Here is a 17,994-nt window from a genome sequence, read left to right as displayed (position 1 = left end):
TTGTCATTAGGCGAAAAGTGTAAGTAGGCTCTTTTGTAGTTACTTTAGTTTCATTTCTGCATTAGAGGTTCGACAGTAATGTGTTTACATTTGTTACAGGTGAAAGAATGGTTGGAAGAACAGTCCATTACAACTGTTAGCTGGCCAGGAAATAGCCCGGCCGGACCTGAATCCTATAGAGAACTGTTGGCATCGTGTGGAATCTGCAGTTGCCAAAAAGAAACCAAAGACCTTCGTGAACTTCAGGAAGCCATAATTCGTGTTTGGAACCATGAACTATCAGTTGATTATCTCCAGAAATTGATCTTGTCAATGCCTTGACGGTGTGTTGTTGTCATCAGGGCCAGAGACAGTTTAACTAAATATTAGTTTGCACCTGGTGAACATTTCATTTTATTTTCCATTTAAAATGATAAACCGAAGCAAATCGAGGCATTTCAGCCATAATTGTCGTGTTTACCAAAACTGTTGTCTAAAGGTTGCAAATGCTCATTTTGGAATATTTTGTGAGCACCTGTCAAATATTACTTAACTTTGCCTTAACTATTAATAAATATCTTTTGTTTATATTTCTATTTGTGATTCTAGCCATTAATGTAACATACCATTGCAAAAAAGGGTTAGAAATGTGAAATTCTTAGGTAATGCACTTTCTTTGAACACGTGTGTGTGTGTGTGTGTGTGTGTGTGTGTGTGTGTGTGTGTGTGTGTGTGTGTGTGTGTGTGTGTGTGGTATTTAAAGTTTATTTGAACCATGAGAACCCCCCCCCCCCCCTTTTTTTTTCTGGAAAATGTTCTCTAAAATTTCCCTGTAACTTATGGTCTGAACGTATACTAGTTGCATGCTCCTTTTTAAAATACTTGTAAGTCATTCATGGCTTTTAGGACAAACATTTATTTTTAACTTATATTAAATTTATTTTATAAACATAAAATTGTTTACATTTTTTTTATTACAAGTGCTTAGTATATACAGTAATTCCATTACAGCCACTCCCCGGCTTATGTAATACTCAACTTACAGAATGCCGTGCAAACTTAAAAAAATCACGGAAATGTATTTTCATCCCATAGGAATAAATGGAGGTATCATGAAAATATCATAATGTGAACCCAATAACACATCGGTTTTTTTTTTGCTAATTCAATCCAAGCCTTTGGAAGTTCAAATTTTCACTATATCACTAAGCTGTTTATCTCTCTAAAAGATCATTTTTATAATGGAAATTGCACTACACTTTCATCATTATCATATGTTCCGTTATAAAAATCAATTTTGAATGCCTTTGTGATATTTTTTTATTGCTTTATGTCACTACCATAAAGCAATAAAAACAATTTGCACTTTCCGGTTTATTGGACTTTTCTGCTAGTGCAGTCTATTATAAACAGGTAGTAAACTCGATCTTATTGCATTTGCGATAATACCGATAACTGGAAATGGTATTATGGTGAAATGAGTTCCCCTTCACTGAAATCTTCAATCATATAAAAAACATAATTAAATTTTCAGAATCTTCTCTTCATTCCTATTTACTTATTACAATGGTGAAGGGAAGGGACCAATGGAAAGTGCAAGTGCTGGCAGGAAAAAAACAAAATTGATTTAGTAATGAAGATAATTAATTAAGAAGTATGAAGCAGGACAAAGTTTGTCATCTAATGTCATTTAATGGACAGTGTACATATAAAATAACATATTAAATGATCAATGCATTTAAGATCAACAGTGATCACAAAACAGTATTCAGGTGCTATATCGAAGATGGAAAAGCTATAAATAATATGAATGGAAAATCAGATTCAGAAGCAAGTGCTCCTGTGTCCAATGGCCATTCAAGCAAAAGCAAGAAGTATTTATGAAGATATTAAGAATAAGTGTGGCAAACTCCAAGCCAAGTTCGTGGCAAGCAACGGGTGGTTTAATAGGTTCAAGCATCACGCTGGTTTCCAAAACATTAAAGTATGCAATGAAGTCGCCAGTGTCGATTCTACAGCTGCAGAGAAATTTTGTGATGTGTTGGGAAAAAAAGCTTCTAAATCTCCACAGCCCTCAATAATTCCAGTTACATGTTTGTCGAACATTTTTTTTTTTTTTTGCTTCAATCAAATTCAATAAAATTTGCGAGTGCTGCATAAGCATTTAGGGAAATTCCGACTTACGTAGAGTTCCACGGAATGCAACCCTTACATAAGTCGAAAAGTGGCCGTACATAGTTTTCAGAATGGATCAGTGTGTGTGTGGGGGAATTAATATTAATGATTCTGGTAGTTCTCTTGTCAACAAGCACAGACCAGGCTGAAAAAAATTTTACCCCTTGAGCGTTGCACAGTTTCTCCAGGGCAGAATTGATCAACAAGGCTCTCATCATATACTCCCTCCTATCATGTCTGGGCGGAATTGCAACACTTTCACATTCAACCCTAACTCGCAACTTTTTTTTCAATGTTTACCTGTACTTATTGAGTATATCTGCAGATCTCGTACTCTTAATGCCATTAGTTCCAACGTATGCAACAATATCACCTTTTGTGCCCTTAAATGATATCTGCTCTACAACGTCATCAACTTTTGCTCATGGCAGACATACCCTGGTCCTGCTCCACCTATCCTTCTTGCATAGTGTATTCCCCTTCTCCCTGACAGTAGTCACCAACAATAACTAATTTGGCAACCCAAAGGTCGCGGGTTCGAATCCCGCCTCGGGCTTGGATCAAAGTACTGCAAAAAAACCTTGGGAGGTGCACTATGGCCACAGAAGCCGATGCGCCAACAACTACCAAAAAAAAAATAAAATAAAATAACTAATTCCTTTGGGACCAGTGCATTCTGCCTTGGAGATTGCCTCTGTGTTGCTTGATGCACAGGGTTGAGCTCTGCCATTGAGCTGGGCAGCTGAGAGCTTGATGGGCCCCTCATATTAATTTCTTTAAGGGCATTTACCCTACACCTCAAGCTCTCATAGACACCCATCAGAACGCTGAGTTGGCGCCTAATTTCTTGACACTCTAGGCATCTAGCACACACACACACACACACACACACACACACACACACACACACACACACACACACACACACACACACACACACACACACACACACACATTCCAGTGCTTATGTCAAGGATCTATTCTCCTTGGCTAGATCATGTCCCGTTTTAGAAAGTTCAGCAAACATTTCACATTTCGCACATTTTTTGAGACTATGATGCATTGGAGAATCACCCCCTTTGTTTCTCCCCAGAGTCACAGCACTCTTGCTATTCTGTGATCTTTGCTTCGCAGCTCTAGTCTGGGTCATGATTTCCATTTAAATACAATTTAATTAACAATGAAATTTAATAAGATTAATAATATTTTTTGATTAATTGATAATACGATTATAATCTAACAGATTCCTAATTGAGTGCTTTGTATTATGCTATCTAGTTTTACTTTATACCTTACGCTATCAGTTCGAGATATATATATATACATTACACTATTTCTTATCGACTACAATATGGCGGCTAGTTCAACAATATTGGTGCCAACACCAGGAGTTGTAACTGCCTAAAATCTAGTTAAATTCAAAATAAGAAGCTAATGAACTCTACTAAACCTATTTAATATCTCTGTAAAACAATGTAGTATGTTAATTAACGAAGAATACGGGAAAAATTGAAAATACTTATCCCTTTACAGCAGCCAAAAATCCACAGACTGTTCTCTTCCGTGACTAGAGTGCCCTCACATATTATGGGTAAATACAAAAACCAGAATGTGTTAAAATTGTGACATGATGTGAAATTTTAAGAATTTTTGAAATTTATGCATGAAAGCTTGACTGCAAACAGCTGATATATTAGTGTAGGTAAAAATCATGTTGGCTAGTGTTATTGGTAGTGGCATTTTTTTTAAATTAAAATTCCAAACAGAAGATATTAGAACCTATAGTACTGTGCATGAGTTGAGAAGACAGAAGATACTTGATGACTGAGACTTGAATTTCTGTAGATTATAATTATGAAGAAATGCATGGAAAGGAGGACATACTGTATTTTCAAAAGACAGACGTAGAGGGGGAAAATGAGGAAGAGGAAAAGTTGGCTATCTGCAAGTTTGGAGTCGGACAGTGAATGGATGCTAATTAGTTGAAGCATGTGGTTTGGTAGAGGGGGGGGGGGAGAATTACAGATGCCAATTCAGAAGAACACCTCCCATGGAAGTATCTATAGAAAAGGAATGCAGTAGACACAGTATGTCTATGAGACAGAGTGGAGAGACTTTGTAAGAGACTGGTTATTAATTAATCTGACTGCTCTCTTTGGAAAGGAGGTTAAAAGCATGACAGAGGTTTTAGGAGTGCTACTCTAGATGTGGGAACAATATCCCATGGTTGGGCATATTAGTAATTGACCATTATACAGAGTGAGTAGTTTTTTAGGAGAAATGTAATGCCGAGAGCAAAAAAGAAAACCCAGTTTTTTGGATGCAGAGGGAGCAATATTTCTGATGTGCTTATGCTAAAAGAGATTAGAAGTTCGATAATTCCTAATACTGATACATTGTCTTGTCTAGAAATCAGGGATTGAAGTTAACTAAGTTTTCTTTGCTACATTGGAGAATTATTTGGAGGTCTACATTTAAGGAATGAGTGGAGGATATTCAAGAAGTTGAAGTTGTTTATGCAAGAGAAGGTGTCTCAAATTGAAAGGTGAAATGTAGTGTTCTATCATCAGCAAAACAATGGATAGGATTTCTAGTCAATGGAAAAAGGTCATTAATATACAAGAGGAGAAGAGCAGGAGAAAGAACTGAACCTTAGAAAACACCAGCATTAGTGAAGAAGAATTTATATAGAAAGCCATATACCATTGCTCACAATGAGAGGTTAGAGAACTGGAAGCCCAATTGAAAAATTCAATTACAAAGGCAATCGACAAGAATGGAGTTTGTTTTAGAGCACCTTTATGCCAAACATGACCAAAAGCCTTAGAAATGTCAAGCGCAACTGCTTGTCTTTCACCAAGATTTTTCATCAAATATGTCCAGAAATTAGTAACATAAGCTGGTATATCACCAGTTAATCAACACTGACTCTAATCTGTAATAGTGAATATTGATCAGATTGAAGTCTGTGGAATAAGAAAGTGTAAGGAAGTGACATGGAAAGGAGCAAGTTTAGGAGCACAGATTTTGAGAACAAATGGCAAAATGACATCAGAATCTAGAACGTTCTTTCCTTAGGAAGTTTACCAAGATCATAAATAACAAGAGTTAGAAAAGTAGGATGTTAGTAAGCTTTATCTTTAGTTGTGGATATAGTAGAACCATCAGGTTTTAAGAGGCGAAAGTATAGATGGACAGAAGTTGTAACCAACAGCTTTATCAAGAAGCAAGTTTTCTTTCCTTAGCCTATTCAAAATCAAGTTTGGGTTGATTAATAACTATTACTTCATTTTATACTTAATAATTATTATAACTATTATTAGGTAGAAAATGAAGCTGGAGATTTCGATGCAAGCCAATTGCGATATGAATCATTGTTGTCTTGAACAGCCTTATTATATTACATTTATTGGGAAACCAATGTTTAGATAAAGGATGAGGTTTTGAGGTGGAATGTGGAATAAAGGATTTCATCCATACAATAATAATTTTACTGACATGGTCAGAGCAGACTTTGGGATCAGAAGATTTAAAACAGTAATAGTAGTAATAGTAATCGTGGCATGTGATGCAAGAAAGCAAGTGTATGAGCTTATGTAGCATCAGCCAAAAAAAAAAAAAAAAATTCACACAACCATTCCCTCTAAATGTTTATCCAGTTCCTCCCTAAATTTGTTTAACCTATCAACTTCCACAATGACAGATGGAAGTTTGTTCCAGCAATTAACCACCCGCTGGCCAAAGGCAAATTTCCACACATCTATTCTACAGCTGTCTTGCCTCGATTTGAATTTATGCCTTCTTAGGTTCGTAATCTGAACAAGTGGAAGAATCCCATCAGAATTCAGTGTGTTCAACCCATTCAAGGCCTTATACACCTCAATCAGATCATCTTGCAGGTGCCTAGTCTCCAGCTGCTGCAATTTGCAGAACGTAAGCCTCTCTTGGTAAGAGGATCCCTTCATTCCCCTCACCAATCTTGTTGCCCTTCTCTGTACACTCTCAAGCAAATCTACATCCTTCCTAAAATGAGGCCTCCAGACCTGTATTCAGTACTCATGGCGTGGCCTGACCATTGCCTTATACAGAGGGACAATCACCTCCAGTAATCTAATCAAGGTATAAAAGAATAGAAATCATGGAACTCATCCTATTTAGCATTCACTTTAATGGTCAATGAGAGAGAGAAGTTCCGTTGGTGCTTCTATCTCATGATCATTGACCGTTAAAGAGTTTTTGGTGAGAAAAAAAATCAAGAGTATTTGCATCTGTGGTGAGGATTGTCTGATATGCTGGTTGGTAAATGGACAAGCTGAGTGAGGTCATTAGTAATTGCAAAAGCCTCAGAATCTTGTCCAGATGTGTCCTTGCATCTAGAAAACTGAAGCCAACTGGAGGTGTGAACATTAAAATCGCCAAGGAAAATTACCTCACTATTTAGGAAAGTCTGACTGAACTCTGACCTTCTTTCTTTGAAAGTCAAGTTTCAAAGGAAGAAGGTCAGAGCGATTAGGAGAACAATAGAAGCAATAGATGAATTTAAAAGAAACACAGATTATAAGACATAGGTGATCAAAAAGAGGAGATTCCAAATTACTAAATCTCTCACAAGAATATCAGACACATGCACAATGACCAATTTGCTGTATGATTCCTTTCAAAGCGAAAGGAATCATACAGTGAATAATTAGGGACACAGATGAGTAGTGTTTAAGCAGCTGAGAAATGGGTTTCTGTCAGAAAAATTAAGTTAGACTCTGCAGACTTACAAGTGGAAATGGACATCATTAAGGTGGGAAGTGAGACCATATATATTTTTGCCGTAAATGAGAAAGTTTTTGGGAGGGCTAGATCTTTTCTGAGACAAGTTTGTTCTATAAGTTTGATGGTTTTTGATAAATTCAGTAGAATTGGTATTATCAGCTGCCCTAAAAACTATTACAATGAAGTTATGAATTCCCCTTTTGAAATGGAGCCATTTTAGAATATAAAATAACAAAAGAAATGGTTGAAATAAGACCAGTCTTATACCATGACTCTAAGAAATTGCTGCTGACTTCAAGGAAAAATACTGGTGTTTTCTCAGGCAATGTTTACACCACTCTTGTGGAATTCCATGTCTCTATGCTTCCATAGGTGATATCAGGATATTTCCTGTTTATTTATTTGGTTCTTTTTTCTGATTTTTTAATTTGTTTAATGATTTAATTTTGTTTAATTGCTTGGTAGCAGGTTGTACTTCCCAAGCATTAATAACTTTAAATATTTGTAAGTACCATAATTTTAGAAACTGAGAGAAGATAAAAACATCAAATTAAAGAGGAACACCTAAGGTTTTAATGTACTGCAGATATAGATTTTTGATACAGGCAACAGCTGTTATTTGACAAACATCCCTTGAAAATCAAGCTCCTCCCACACTTTATGCAGTGTTTTGGGGGTTATTTTTGCTATGGCAGCAATGAAACCACATTCCTTGTTAATGGGTAGCTAATATACATTATCTCTCATAGAACCCTAAAAATAGAAATTCATTGGCATCAAATCTGGGCATTGTGGCAGCCAATGAATGGGACCCAAATGACCAGTCCATCTTCCTCAGAAGTGCTGTCACTCCTTGATGATAATGAGGTGGAATGCCATCTTGTTGGAAGAATAATTGTCCATTGGGTTCATCAGCACTGATTTGTGGTATCAGAAAATTCTCAAGCATATCAAGATGAACAACCCTGGTGATTGTTTCTTCATGAAAAAAGAAAGACCTGTAAATTTTTCTTTGAATGCAAAGCACAGAATACATTACTTTCAGGTTGTCACAAACATGTTTAAGTAATCACTCGCCTGGTTTTTCTGTGCTGCAAATATGAACATTGTGCATGTTGACATAGCCACTAACATGAAATGTGGATTCATCACTGAACTTTATATATCTGAGCAGGTCATTTTCACATGTCTTTCCTGAATTTCCGCATGGAAATTCATACTCTTCATTTTTGATTGCTTGCACTACTTGATAGTGCAAGTAATCACAAGACTTCATCAGCAAATATTTCTGTAGTGCTCTCCAAATGATTGATTTTGACAAACCTAGTTTGTGACTTGCACACGTTGGTTTTCTTTGGCATCTGATGAACACATATCTCACTTCCTCCATTGTTTCATCAGTTGTGCTTGGTCTGTCTGTTTTCTTTCACAACATTCCATATTCACGAAATTTCTTTGCCGCTGACACAATTTCTGTTGGAAGGATTCTTCATAAAATGAGTGGGAAATTGTCTCTGAACTGTGGTTGCTGACTTTGTTTCCTCAAATCCATACTGTGCTTCTTTGGTACTGGTGAAATGCACCATTTTGTTGATACTACTGCAGTGCCACTGGTGAGCAGAATAATTCAAAATAACTTCCATATTATGGCTATTTTTCTGCACCACCATATATCCATTCATTTTATTTACCAAAATTGCTACTAAGAATTTAACTACTTTGTAATAATCTTGTGTAATGTTGCAATTGCAGTTAGTAGCAATTTCTCACCTGGTAAAAGAGTATTTAATTTAGACACTGTTGATTGATCATTCATGTTTAATTCATTTTTTTAGATAAAAAAGAAAACTCAAATCTCTGAAAGTAAACAGAAATGTTTCCTTATATGTTTTTAAAACTAAAAAAGAAGAAAACTAAATATAAATATAGATACAAAACTTCTGGAGAATAGTAAAACCTCAAAAATTCAGAAATTTTTGACAATCTGGAAATTTTAGAATATTTCTAAAGGAATGTACAGTTGACTGCTGAATATTTCTTGGAGAAATATTCAGCAGTCAACTGTACATTCATTCATTCATTCATTCTTTGTACAGCAAGTCAGCTGTACAAGGGCAGTGGAAAAATAAGCTGGCCAGAACTAAAAAAAGAAAAAACACAGGTGCCAAATTTATTTATTATGTTTCATTAATAATTTTCAAACACCACCACTTTCTCTCTGTTTTACTACCTACACTGTGTGTCATTGTTACTGCATATTTTCAACATATAAAATAATTTGTTTTGCAAGATATTGAATGCTAGTTCACTATTAATTTATGTAATAGTACAGTAGTGTATATTTAGTTTTTAAGACAATTTTGATTGTTGAAATCATATTGCACTATTTTTACTCATATTAAAAAATATTGTACAGTTGCAACACCTATATTGGATTTGAACCAGTGCCTCTATTTCTTATGCAAGTATGTTGCCTAAGAAACAGAAGTTCAATATGGCTATACAATTTGGCTCAACATTTTGGCTTAATGCTAGCATTTTTCTGTGGAGATTTTAAAGATCAGAGCTACCACATTATCTAATAAAAATAAGAAATTATTGCTTAATACTTATGCTGTGTGTGTGTATCCTTCAAAGTACCAGAATTTTAAAAAAATCTGAAATGTGCTATGTGAAATCCTAGAGCATGCCAAATTTATGAGGTTTTCTGTAATATATTAATGGTTTATTTATTAATTTGTTTAGGACTCAACATTTTGTCTTGTAATTCGAGGTGCTCGATTAGGACAGACTACTCTTCCTGATGCTTTGAAAGCTGGCTGTATTCCTGTAATATTTGCAGATGGATATGTCATGCCATTTTCAGAAGTGATTGATTGGAAAAGGTTAGTTTTTCTATGTTTTAACATCCATAAATATAAAATTGGATCCCTGCCATAATATTAAGCACCTGTTCACATAATACCATTTGTTACCATGAAATTTTAACATTTTTCTCTTGTTTTTAAAATGAAAAATGTTAAAATATCATGCAAAATATTAAAATTTTGCCTGCATTTTAAGAAAGTTTTCTGTACTTTTTTTTTTAATTTGAAGGTATGAATTTTTGAACATTCTAGTGTTTTTTATGTATAGTAATACACAGGTAATTTGAAGAAGTGATCCTGAATTTTCTAAAGCATGTGACCTTTGGAAAACAGGAAAAAAAAAATTCAGAAATATAAAGTGGAGCATGCATAAGGTCACATACCCTGAAGCAAGGAAGCAAATACTGCTTACCATGCCTAGCCAATCATATGTATCGGTCACTAAAAACAACCGGCCAGCTGCAACTCAAACAGATGTCTCCATAGAACCAAACATTTCCTTTGCAACCTGGGCCAAAACTATGCTAACATGCAATAAGAAATCTACAGTCAATGAAGCCAGCAACACGCCAATCAGTATCCCAACTGATGCTATTTCAACCTCGCCCGAAACAACAAAATCTGATACTGTTGTAAAACAGAAGAAATTGAAACCACACAATAGCAACATGGAAATAGAGGTTGAGTCAGAGGATGATGACACAGTACTAGAGTTACATGCTAATAACACCATGGATACAGGATGCCTAATCTTTCCCAGAAATGAAAAATCAAAACTAAACAGACAGAAACCTTCTCAGAAAAAACAGTCAGATCAATCTTCCTCAAAAAAGTGCAACCAATGAACAATTCCTACAATGAAACTGCAGAGGATTATGCAATAATAGAGATGACCTGAATGATTTACTCACACAAACTAACACAGTAGGCGTATGCTTACAGGAAACATTTTTATCACCAAAAGTTTCTTTCAAATTCAAAAACTATAATATGTTTAGGCAAGACAGGGATTCTGACTCTTCTCCTCGTTAAAGGGTAGCTATTCTTGTCAAAATTACCATACCATCAAGACATCTCTGACTACAAACCTCCTTAGAAGTTGTAGCAGTTTGGATGGCAATGGGCATATCATTAACCCTTGCATCTATTTATATATCACCTCATTATCATTGTTCCCAGACTAAATTTGACAACCTTTTAACACAACTGCCACCTCCTGTCTATTTACTTGGTGATTTCAATGGTCATCATCCATTGTGGGGATCTTCCACTGTGGATAGGAGAGGCCATTTAATTGAAACATTCCTAGATAACCATAACCTGACTGTATTAAACACTGGCTCACCAACTCACGTTTATCTACCTACAGGTACAACATCTGCCATAGACTTATCCATCTGTTTAGCATCTCTTTTTCCAAGCATGGAATGGTTAGTGCTGAGTGATCCATTCCACAGTGACCATTTTCCTATCATAAGTTCAATTCAAACACAGGTTGTGTCATGTCTTAAAGGCTGTACTTCTTGGAATTTTCACAAAGCAGACTGGAAAAACTATTCTACTTGTGACCTACTCAACAACTAGTACGTACAGCAACAACATATTGATGATGTAACCGATCACATCACCAGCCATACATTATTGGCAGCTGAAGAAACTTCCATTGTAAAATCCGACTAGCACAAATGGGTACACCAAAAGCAGTGGTGGAATGAAGATTGCTCCAAAATTAAAAGAGGAACCAATTTAGCAAATTCCTAACCTAATTGTTTTCAAAGCACTCATAGCCAGAGCAAGACAAATTAGAAAAAAAGCAAAACATGACTCCTGGATTAATTTTGCCTCAACTATTAACAAAAATACTGACACTCGGATTATCTGGAAAAAAAATACAAGCACTCAATGGGAAATTTCTACCGTTGCAGTCTCTAATAATAGAATGGATGGGTAGGACTTATCCTCTCCTACTGATATTGCAAATGCCTTCTGCCTCCTCCTCTTATGTGACCTCCTTTCAATGCATTAAAACTAATGAAGAACATATGAAATTGAATTTTTCAACTAGGCGTTCACTTCCATATGACCAACCGTTTACTCTAGCAGAGCTAAAAGAGTCCCTGAGCAGATCTCCAACTAGTGCAGCAGGACCAGACAGCATTCACTACAGTATGCTCAAGCATCTATGTGAACCTGATCTATCCATACTATTGTTCTTTTACAACCAGATCTTTTCAGAAAATACATATCCTCTCTCTTGGCATCATTCCTATATTTACACTATACTAAAACTCAAGCGTTTAGGGCATAAGCCTCAAGCTATGAAGGAGTCTAGACTATGTATAAATATAGTGCAAATGCATCAGGAATACATAGCTGTATCTGAATAAATCAGATTATTAATAAAACGGCATCGTTTTAAGTTATATCTCATATTGTGAATACCTTCACAACGAGTTGCCATGATATTGCACTACTTCGAATAAGTAACGCTTCACCTAAGGAGAAGACTAATGTTACTTATTCTCAGATGGATACCACCACCCAGACGGCACCGTTTCAGGGCTATTTGGCCCTTCTTCGGTGGGTGGGTAGGTACCGTTTTTGGGTAGGTAATGTTTTTGCCATCATTGCATCACTCGGGTACCTACCCACCCACCGAAGAAGGGCCAAATAGCCCTGAAACGATGCCGTCTGGGTGGTGGTATCCATCTGAGAATAAGTAACATTAGTCTTCTCCTTAGGTGAAGCGTTACTTATTCGAAGTAGTGCAATATCATGGCAACTCGTTGTGAAGGTATTCACAATATGAGATATAACTTAAAACGATGCCGTTTTATTAATAATCTGATTTATTCAGATACAGCTATGTATTCCTGATGCATTTGCACTATATTTATACATAGACTATACTAAAACTTGGCAAAGATCCTTCTCAAATTCAGAATTATCAACGCCAGAGCTTGCACTTGGTCATCACGGAACACAGCAGCAACCCCCAAGGCAGAATGCGCTGGTCCCACAGGAACTAGTAGTTGTTGGTGACTCTATTGTCAGGAAAACGGGTAACATGCTTTGTAAAAAGGATAGGTGGAACAGGACCAGGGTATGTCTGCCAGGGGCAAAGGTTGATGACGTAGAGCGGATATCATCTTTTAAGGGCACAAAAGGTGATATAGTTGTACACGTTGGCACTAATGATATTAAGAGTAGGAGACCGGAAGAATTACTTAACAAGTACAGGTCACTGTTGAACAAAAGCCGAGAATTAGGGTTGAATTTGAAAGTGTCTGCAATTCTGCCCAGACACGATAGGAGGGAGTATATGATGAGAGCCTTGTCGATCAATTAGGCCCTGGAAAGATTGTGCAAGGCTCAAGGGATAGAATTTTTTTCAGCCTGGTCTGTACTTGTTAACAGGAGAGACTGCTTCTACAGGGATGGGATACACTTAAATAGAAAGGGTGCAAGAATATTTGCTAATGCTATCGAGGCAGTGTTAGGTGGGTCGGAAAACTGATAGCTTGGGGGGATACAAGGACTAATAGTTTAACAGTAGCCACAGGCAGAGGTGAAGGTGATTCTTGCACAACTTCTATTAGAATAAGTAGCGACCTGGAGCGAGGGGTGTTGAGGGTATCAGGGATGGATGGCAGTCATCCTGAAATCGGTGGGTATATGGGATGTGTTAGGGTAACTAATAATAAGGATAGGTACATGTATATTTGCATGTATACTAATGCTAGAAGTATAGTAAATAAATTTCATGGATTTGAAGTGTTGGTCAAGACATCAAAGGCGGATATTGTTGGGATAGCAGAGACATGGTATCATACAGATATAAGGAATACAGAACTTGAATTTGGGGAGTACAATGTGTACAGAAAGTATAGTCAGGATAGAAAGGGAGGAGGTGTTATGCTGTTAATTCAGAAAAACATAAAATCAAAAGAAGTGCACCCAGTTGATACAGATGAACAGTGCACTGTTGAGTCAGTTTGGTGTGACATAAGCACTGCGAAAGCAAAAATAAGAGTAGGAGTTTGTTATAGGCCTAATGACTCGAATGAGTACAATGAACAATTATACAGAGAAATACAGTGGGCCAGTAAATCAGAATGTCTTATAATGGGGGATTTTAACTTCCCAGATATTGACTGGAACGTGTGGGTTGGTCACTGATTGTTTTCTGCAGCAGCATGTTCGAGAGGCAACCAGAGAGAGTAATACTCTTTATCTGGTTATCAGCAGTGATCATTCGGGTATTAAGAATTTGCAGATAAAGGAACCACTAGGTGGCAGTGATCACAGTGTACTGATGTGGGATTTACTTAAAGATATAATTACCATTGGATAAAGGAAAGGGTTTTTGCTTCCGTAAAGGTGAGTACAGTGGTTTCAGAAGGTTTTTTACCAACGATGTTACAAACAGTCAATTCTAAGTGGGAAGCATTCAAGGAATTAATCGTGGAAGCTATTAAATTTTCATACCTATTAAGAAATATTGTTCAAGGTTTAGGCCTAAATGTTTATCAAATGAACTAATGAGACTCGTGGCAGAGAACAAAAATGCATGGGATGCATATAAATTATCAAGTGACTCAGAAGCCTATGGCAGATATAAGCTAGTCTGTAATCAGATCACAAAGGAGGTTAGGCAGGCGAAGGCAGATTACGAGAAATACTTGGCAAAAGATGCTAAGAAAAACAGCAAGGATTTCTTTACTTATATAAACTCTAAAAGGAAGGAGAGGAATCTGATTGGTCCACTTGATATCGATGGATAGACTCTTTATGATCCTGCCCAGATAGCAAACAAACTGAATGAGTATTTTGCATCTACATTCACACACGAGGAGTTATTAAGGTTTGGAAATGGCAGAAGGTTATCAAATTGTAGCAGGATACTTAATGATTTTGTAATAACTGAAAGCAAAGTGGAGGAGAAATTGTTGAAGTTAAACATAAGAAAAGCACCTGGGGTGGATGGGATCTATCCAGTTATATTAAAGGAGGCAGCAAAGCAACTAAGCAAACCCTTAGCCATAATTATGAGAGCATCCTTGGACTCAGGGGAGGTTCCCATGGACTGGAGATGTGCAAATGTATCCCCAATTCACAAAGGGGGGGGGATCGAAGGGTGACACGAGTAATTACAGACCAGTTAGTTTAACTTCTGTTCCGGGTAAAATAATGGAGTCACTGGTTAAAGATGCATTGCAGGATCATCTAGACAAGACTGCAGCAATAATTCAGACACAGCATGGGTTTGTTAAGGGAAAATCTTGTCAGACAAATTTGATAGGATATTATGATGTGGTTACAAAGGAACTGGATGCAAAAAATAATTTTGATATTATCTATTTGGATTTCAGGAAAGCTTTTGACACTGTTGCGCATGAAAGACTATTGTAAAAATTGGAGCAGAATGGTATTAAGGGTAAGTTGCTACAATGGATAAAAGGATGGTTAAGTGGGAGAAGACAGAGGGTGGTAATCAATGGGTGCTGCTCTTTGTGGACTAATGTTATTAGTGGAGTCCCACAGGGTTCGGTGTTGGGTCCACTGTTGTTTTGTATATTTATCAATGATATTGATGAAGGTATATCGGGCTTAATGTCAAAGTTTGCAGACGATACAAAGGTTGGCAGGATTGTTAATGACAGTAATGGCAGTGTGCTACTGCAACAGGATCTAGATAATTTGAGTAGATGGGCTAAGAAGTGGCAACTGAAGTTTAACCTTGACAAATGCAAGGTACTGCATATGGGTAGAAGTAACCCCAGAGAAACGTACCAACTGTGTGGTACTACACTTAAGGTGGTAGAAAATGAAAAAGACCTGGGAGTAATTGTGCAGGCAGATATGAAGTTTTCTGAGCAATGCAGACAAGCTGCCAGGGCAGGTCATGGAGTTTTGTCAATGATATATAGGAATTTTGCTAGCAGGGAAAAGGAGGTGATTATCCCTCTGTATAAGGCAATGGTCAGGCCACGCCTTCAGTACTGCGTACAGGTCTGGAGGCCTCATTTTAGGAAGGATGTAGATTTACTTGAGCGTGTACAGAGAAGGGTAACAAGATTGGTGGGTGGAATGAAGGGATGCTCTTACCAAGAGAGGCTTAAGTTCTGCAAATTGCAGTGGCTGGACGCTAGGCACCTGCGCGGTGATCTGATTGTGTATACGGCTTTCAATGGGTTGAGCCCGCTGAATTCTGATGGGATCCTTTCACTTGTTTAGATTACGAACCTAAGGGGGCATAAATTCATATTAAGAAAAGACAGATGTAGAATAGATGTGGAGAAATTTGCCTTTAGCCAGTGGGTGGTTAATTGCTGGAACAAACTTCCATCTGTCGTTGTGGAAGTTGATAGGTTGAATAAATTTAAGGAGGAACTGGACAGGCATTTGGAGGGAATGGTGAGAATGGTGTGTTTTTTTTTTTTTTTTTTTTTTTTTTTTTTCGGCTGATGCTGCATAAGCTCATACACATGCTTTCTTGCATCACATGCCACTACTACTACTACAAGCTGTTTGGGCAAAATATTTGAAAGGATGGTACATAAGAGGCTCACCTGGATTCTAGACTCCCAAAAGCTACTTTCTGATCATCAATATGGCTTCTGTGAAAACAGATCTATCCTAGATTTACTTGTAAAAATTGAATCCAACATTTGTAACATCAGGAGATAAAATCTACTGATGGGCAACCTGGATATTCATAAAGCATTTGACATCACAGTGTCATGGTATCATTAAAGATATACATTGGTTAGGACTGAGAGGCTACCTCCCTTTAATAATTCAGAACTTTTTAAAATTACGCACATTTCAAGTCCGATATCAAAACATGCTGTCAGCATCTTGCATTCAAGAAGAGGGTGACCCACAGGGTTCGATATTCAGTTCAAAGTTATTTGCTATTAGGGTGAACAATATATTGGAAGATCTTCCAAAAACGATTGTAGTATATATGTATGCTGATGATCTCACCATATCCTGCAAATCGCAAAGTATGAATACCGTTGAAAGGCAGCTGCTAATTGCTCTAACCAGACTTCAATCCTGGACCTTACGCAATGGACACCATCTTGCTGAACAGAAATCCACTACCACGCGTTTCTGCAAACTTTGGTCACTTCATCCTGATCCAGAGCTAAAGGTAAATAATGTGCCAGTTCCTCTTGCTCACACTGTCTGTTTCCTTGGCCTGATACTAGATAGGAAACTGAACTTTCAAACACATGTGGCCTCTCTTCGAACCATCTGCTTGAAGAAATTGCAAATTCTCCGGTGTGTGTCATCCATGTCATGGGGTACTGATCGACATACCCTCATCCATATTTATAGAGCTCTCACAGGTCTCACTTCGACTATGATTCTCCTGGGTGACTGTTGGAGACTCTATTGTCAGGGAAACGGGAAACATGCTTTGTAAAAAGGATAGGTGGAATAGGACCAGGGTATGTCTGCCAGGGGCAAATGTTGATGACGTTGTAGAGCGGATATCATCCTTTAAGGGCACAAAAGGTGATATAGTTGTACACGTTGGCACTAATGACATTAAGAGTAGGAGACCGGCGGAATTACTTGACAAGTACAGGTCACTGATGAAAAAAAGCCGTGAATTAGGGTTGAAATTGAAAGTGTCTGCAATTCTGCCCAGACACGATAGGAGGGAGTATATGATGAGAGCCCTGTCAATCAATTCGGCCCTGGAAAGACTGTGCAGGGCTCAAGGGGTAGAATTTTTTTCAGCCTGGTCTGTACTTGTTAACAGGAGAGACTGCTTCTACAGGGATGGGATACACTTAAATAGAAAGGGTGCAAGAATGTTTGCTGATGCTATCGAGGCAATGTTAGGTGGGTCGGAAAACTGCTAGATTGGGGGGATACAAGGACTAATAGATTAACAGTAGCCACTGGCAGAGGTGAAAGTGATTCTTGCACTGCTTCTATTGGAATGAGCCGCAGCCTGGAAAATAAGATGCAGGATATTTCAGAGACTGCTGGGAATCATTGGGGTACAAGTAAACACATGGGTTGTGTTAGGGTAGCTAAGAAAAAGAACAGGTGCATGTATACTTGTGTGTACACCAATGCTAGGAGTTTAGTAAATAAATTTGATGAATTTGAGGTGTTGCTCAAAACATCAAAGGCAGATATTGTGGGGATTTCAGAGACGTGGTGTCACACAGATATAAGAAATGCA

General features: G+C 37.4%; 1 protein-coding gene across 3 annotated transcripts in view; it reads left to right on the top strand.

Annotated features, from left to right (window-relative positions):
* sotv (exostosin glycosyltransferase sotv) overlaps positions 1-17,994 on the top strand; it is a 266,617-nt gene that overhangs the window by 115,416 nt on the left and 133,207 nt on the right. For all 3 annotated transcript variants that reach the window (XM_090389106.1, XM_090389104.1, XM_090389105.1), the window contains exon 7: positions 9,664-9,803. In XM_090389106.1, the coding sequence (XP_090245232.1) occupies positions 9,664-9,803 (140 nt within the window). The remainder of the gene's footprint in view (positions 1-9,663; positions 9,804-17,994) is intronic.

Source organism: Mastigoproctus giganteus, chromosome 14 (assembly GCF_048544385.1).
Source record: "Mastigoproctus giganteus isolate SK-2022 chromosome 14, ASM4854438v1, whole genome shotgun sequence".
Lineage (NCBI taxonomy): Eukaryota > Metazoa > Arthropoda > Arachnida > Uropygi > Thelyphonidae > Mastigoproctus > Mastigoproctus giganteus.
Note: the sequence above shows the minus strand (reverse complement) of the source record. Positions and strands in the feature narration are given on the sequence as shown.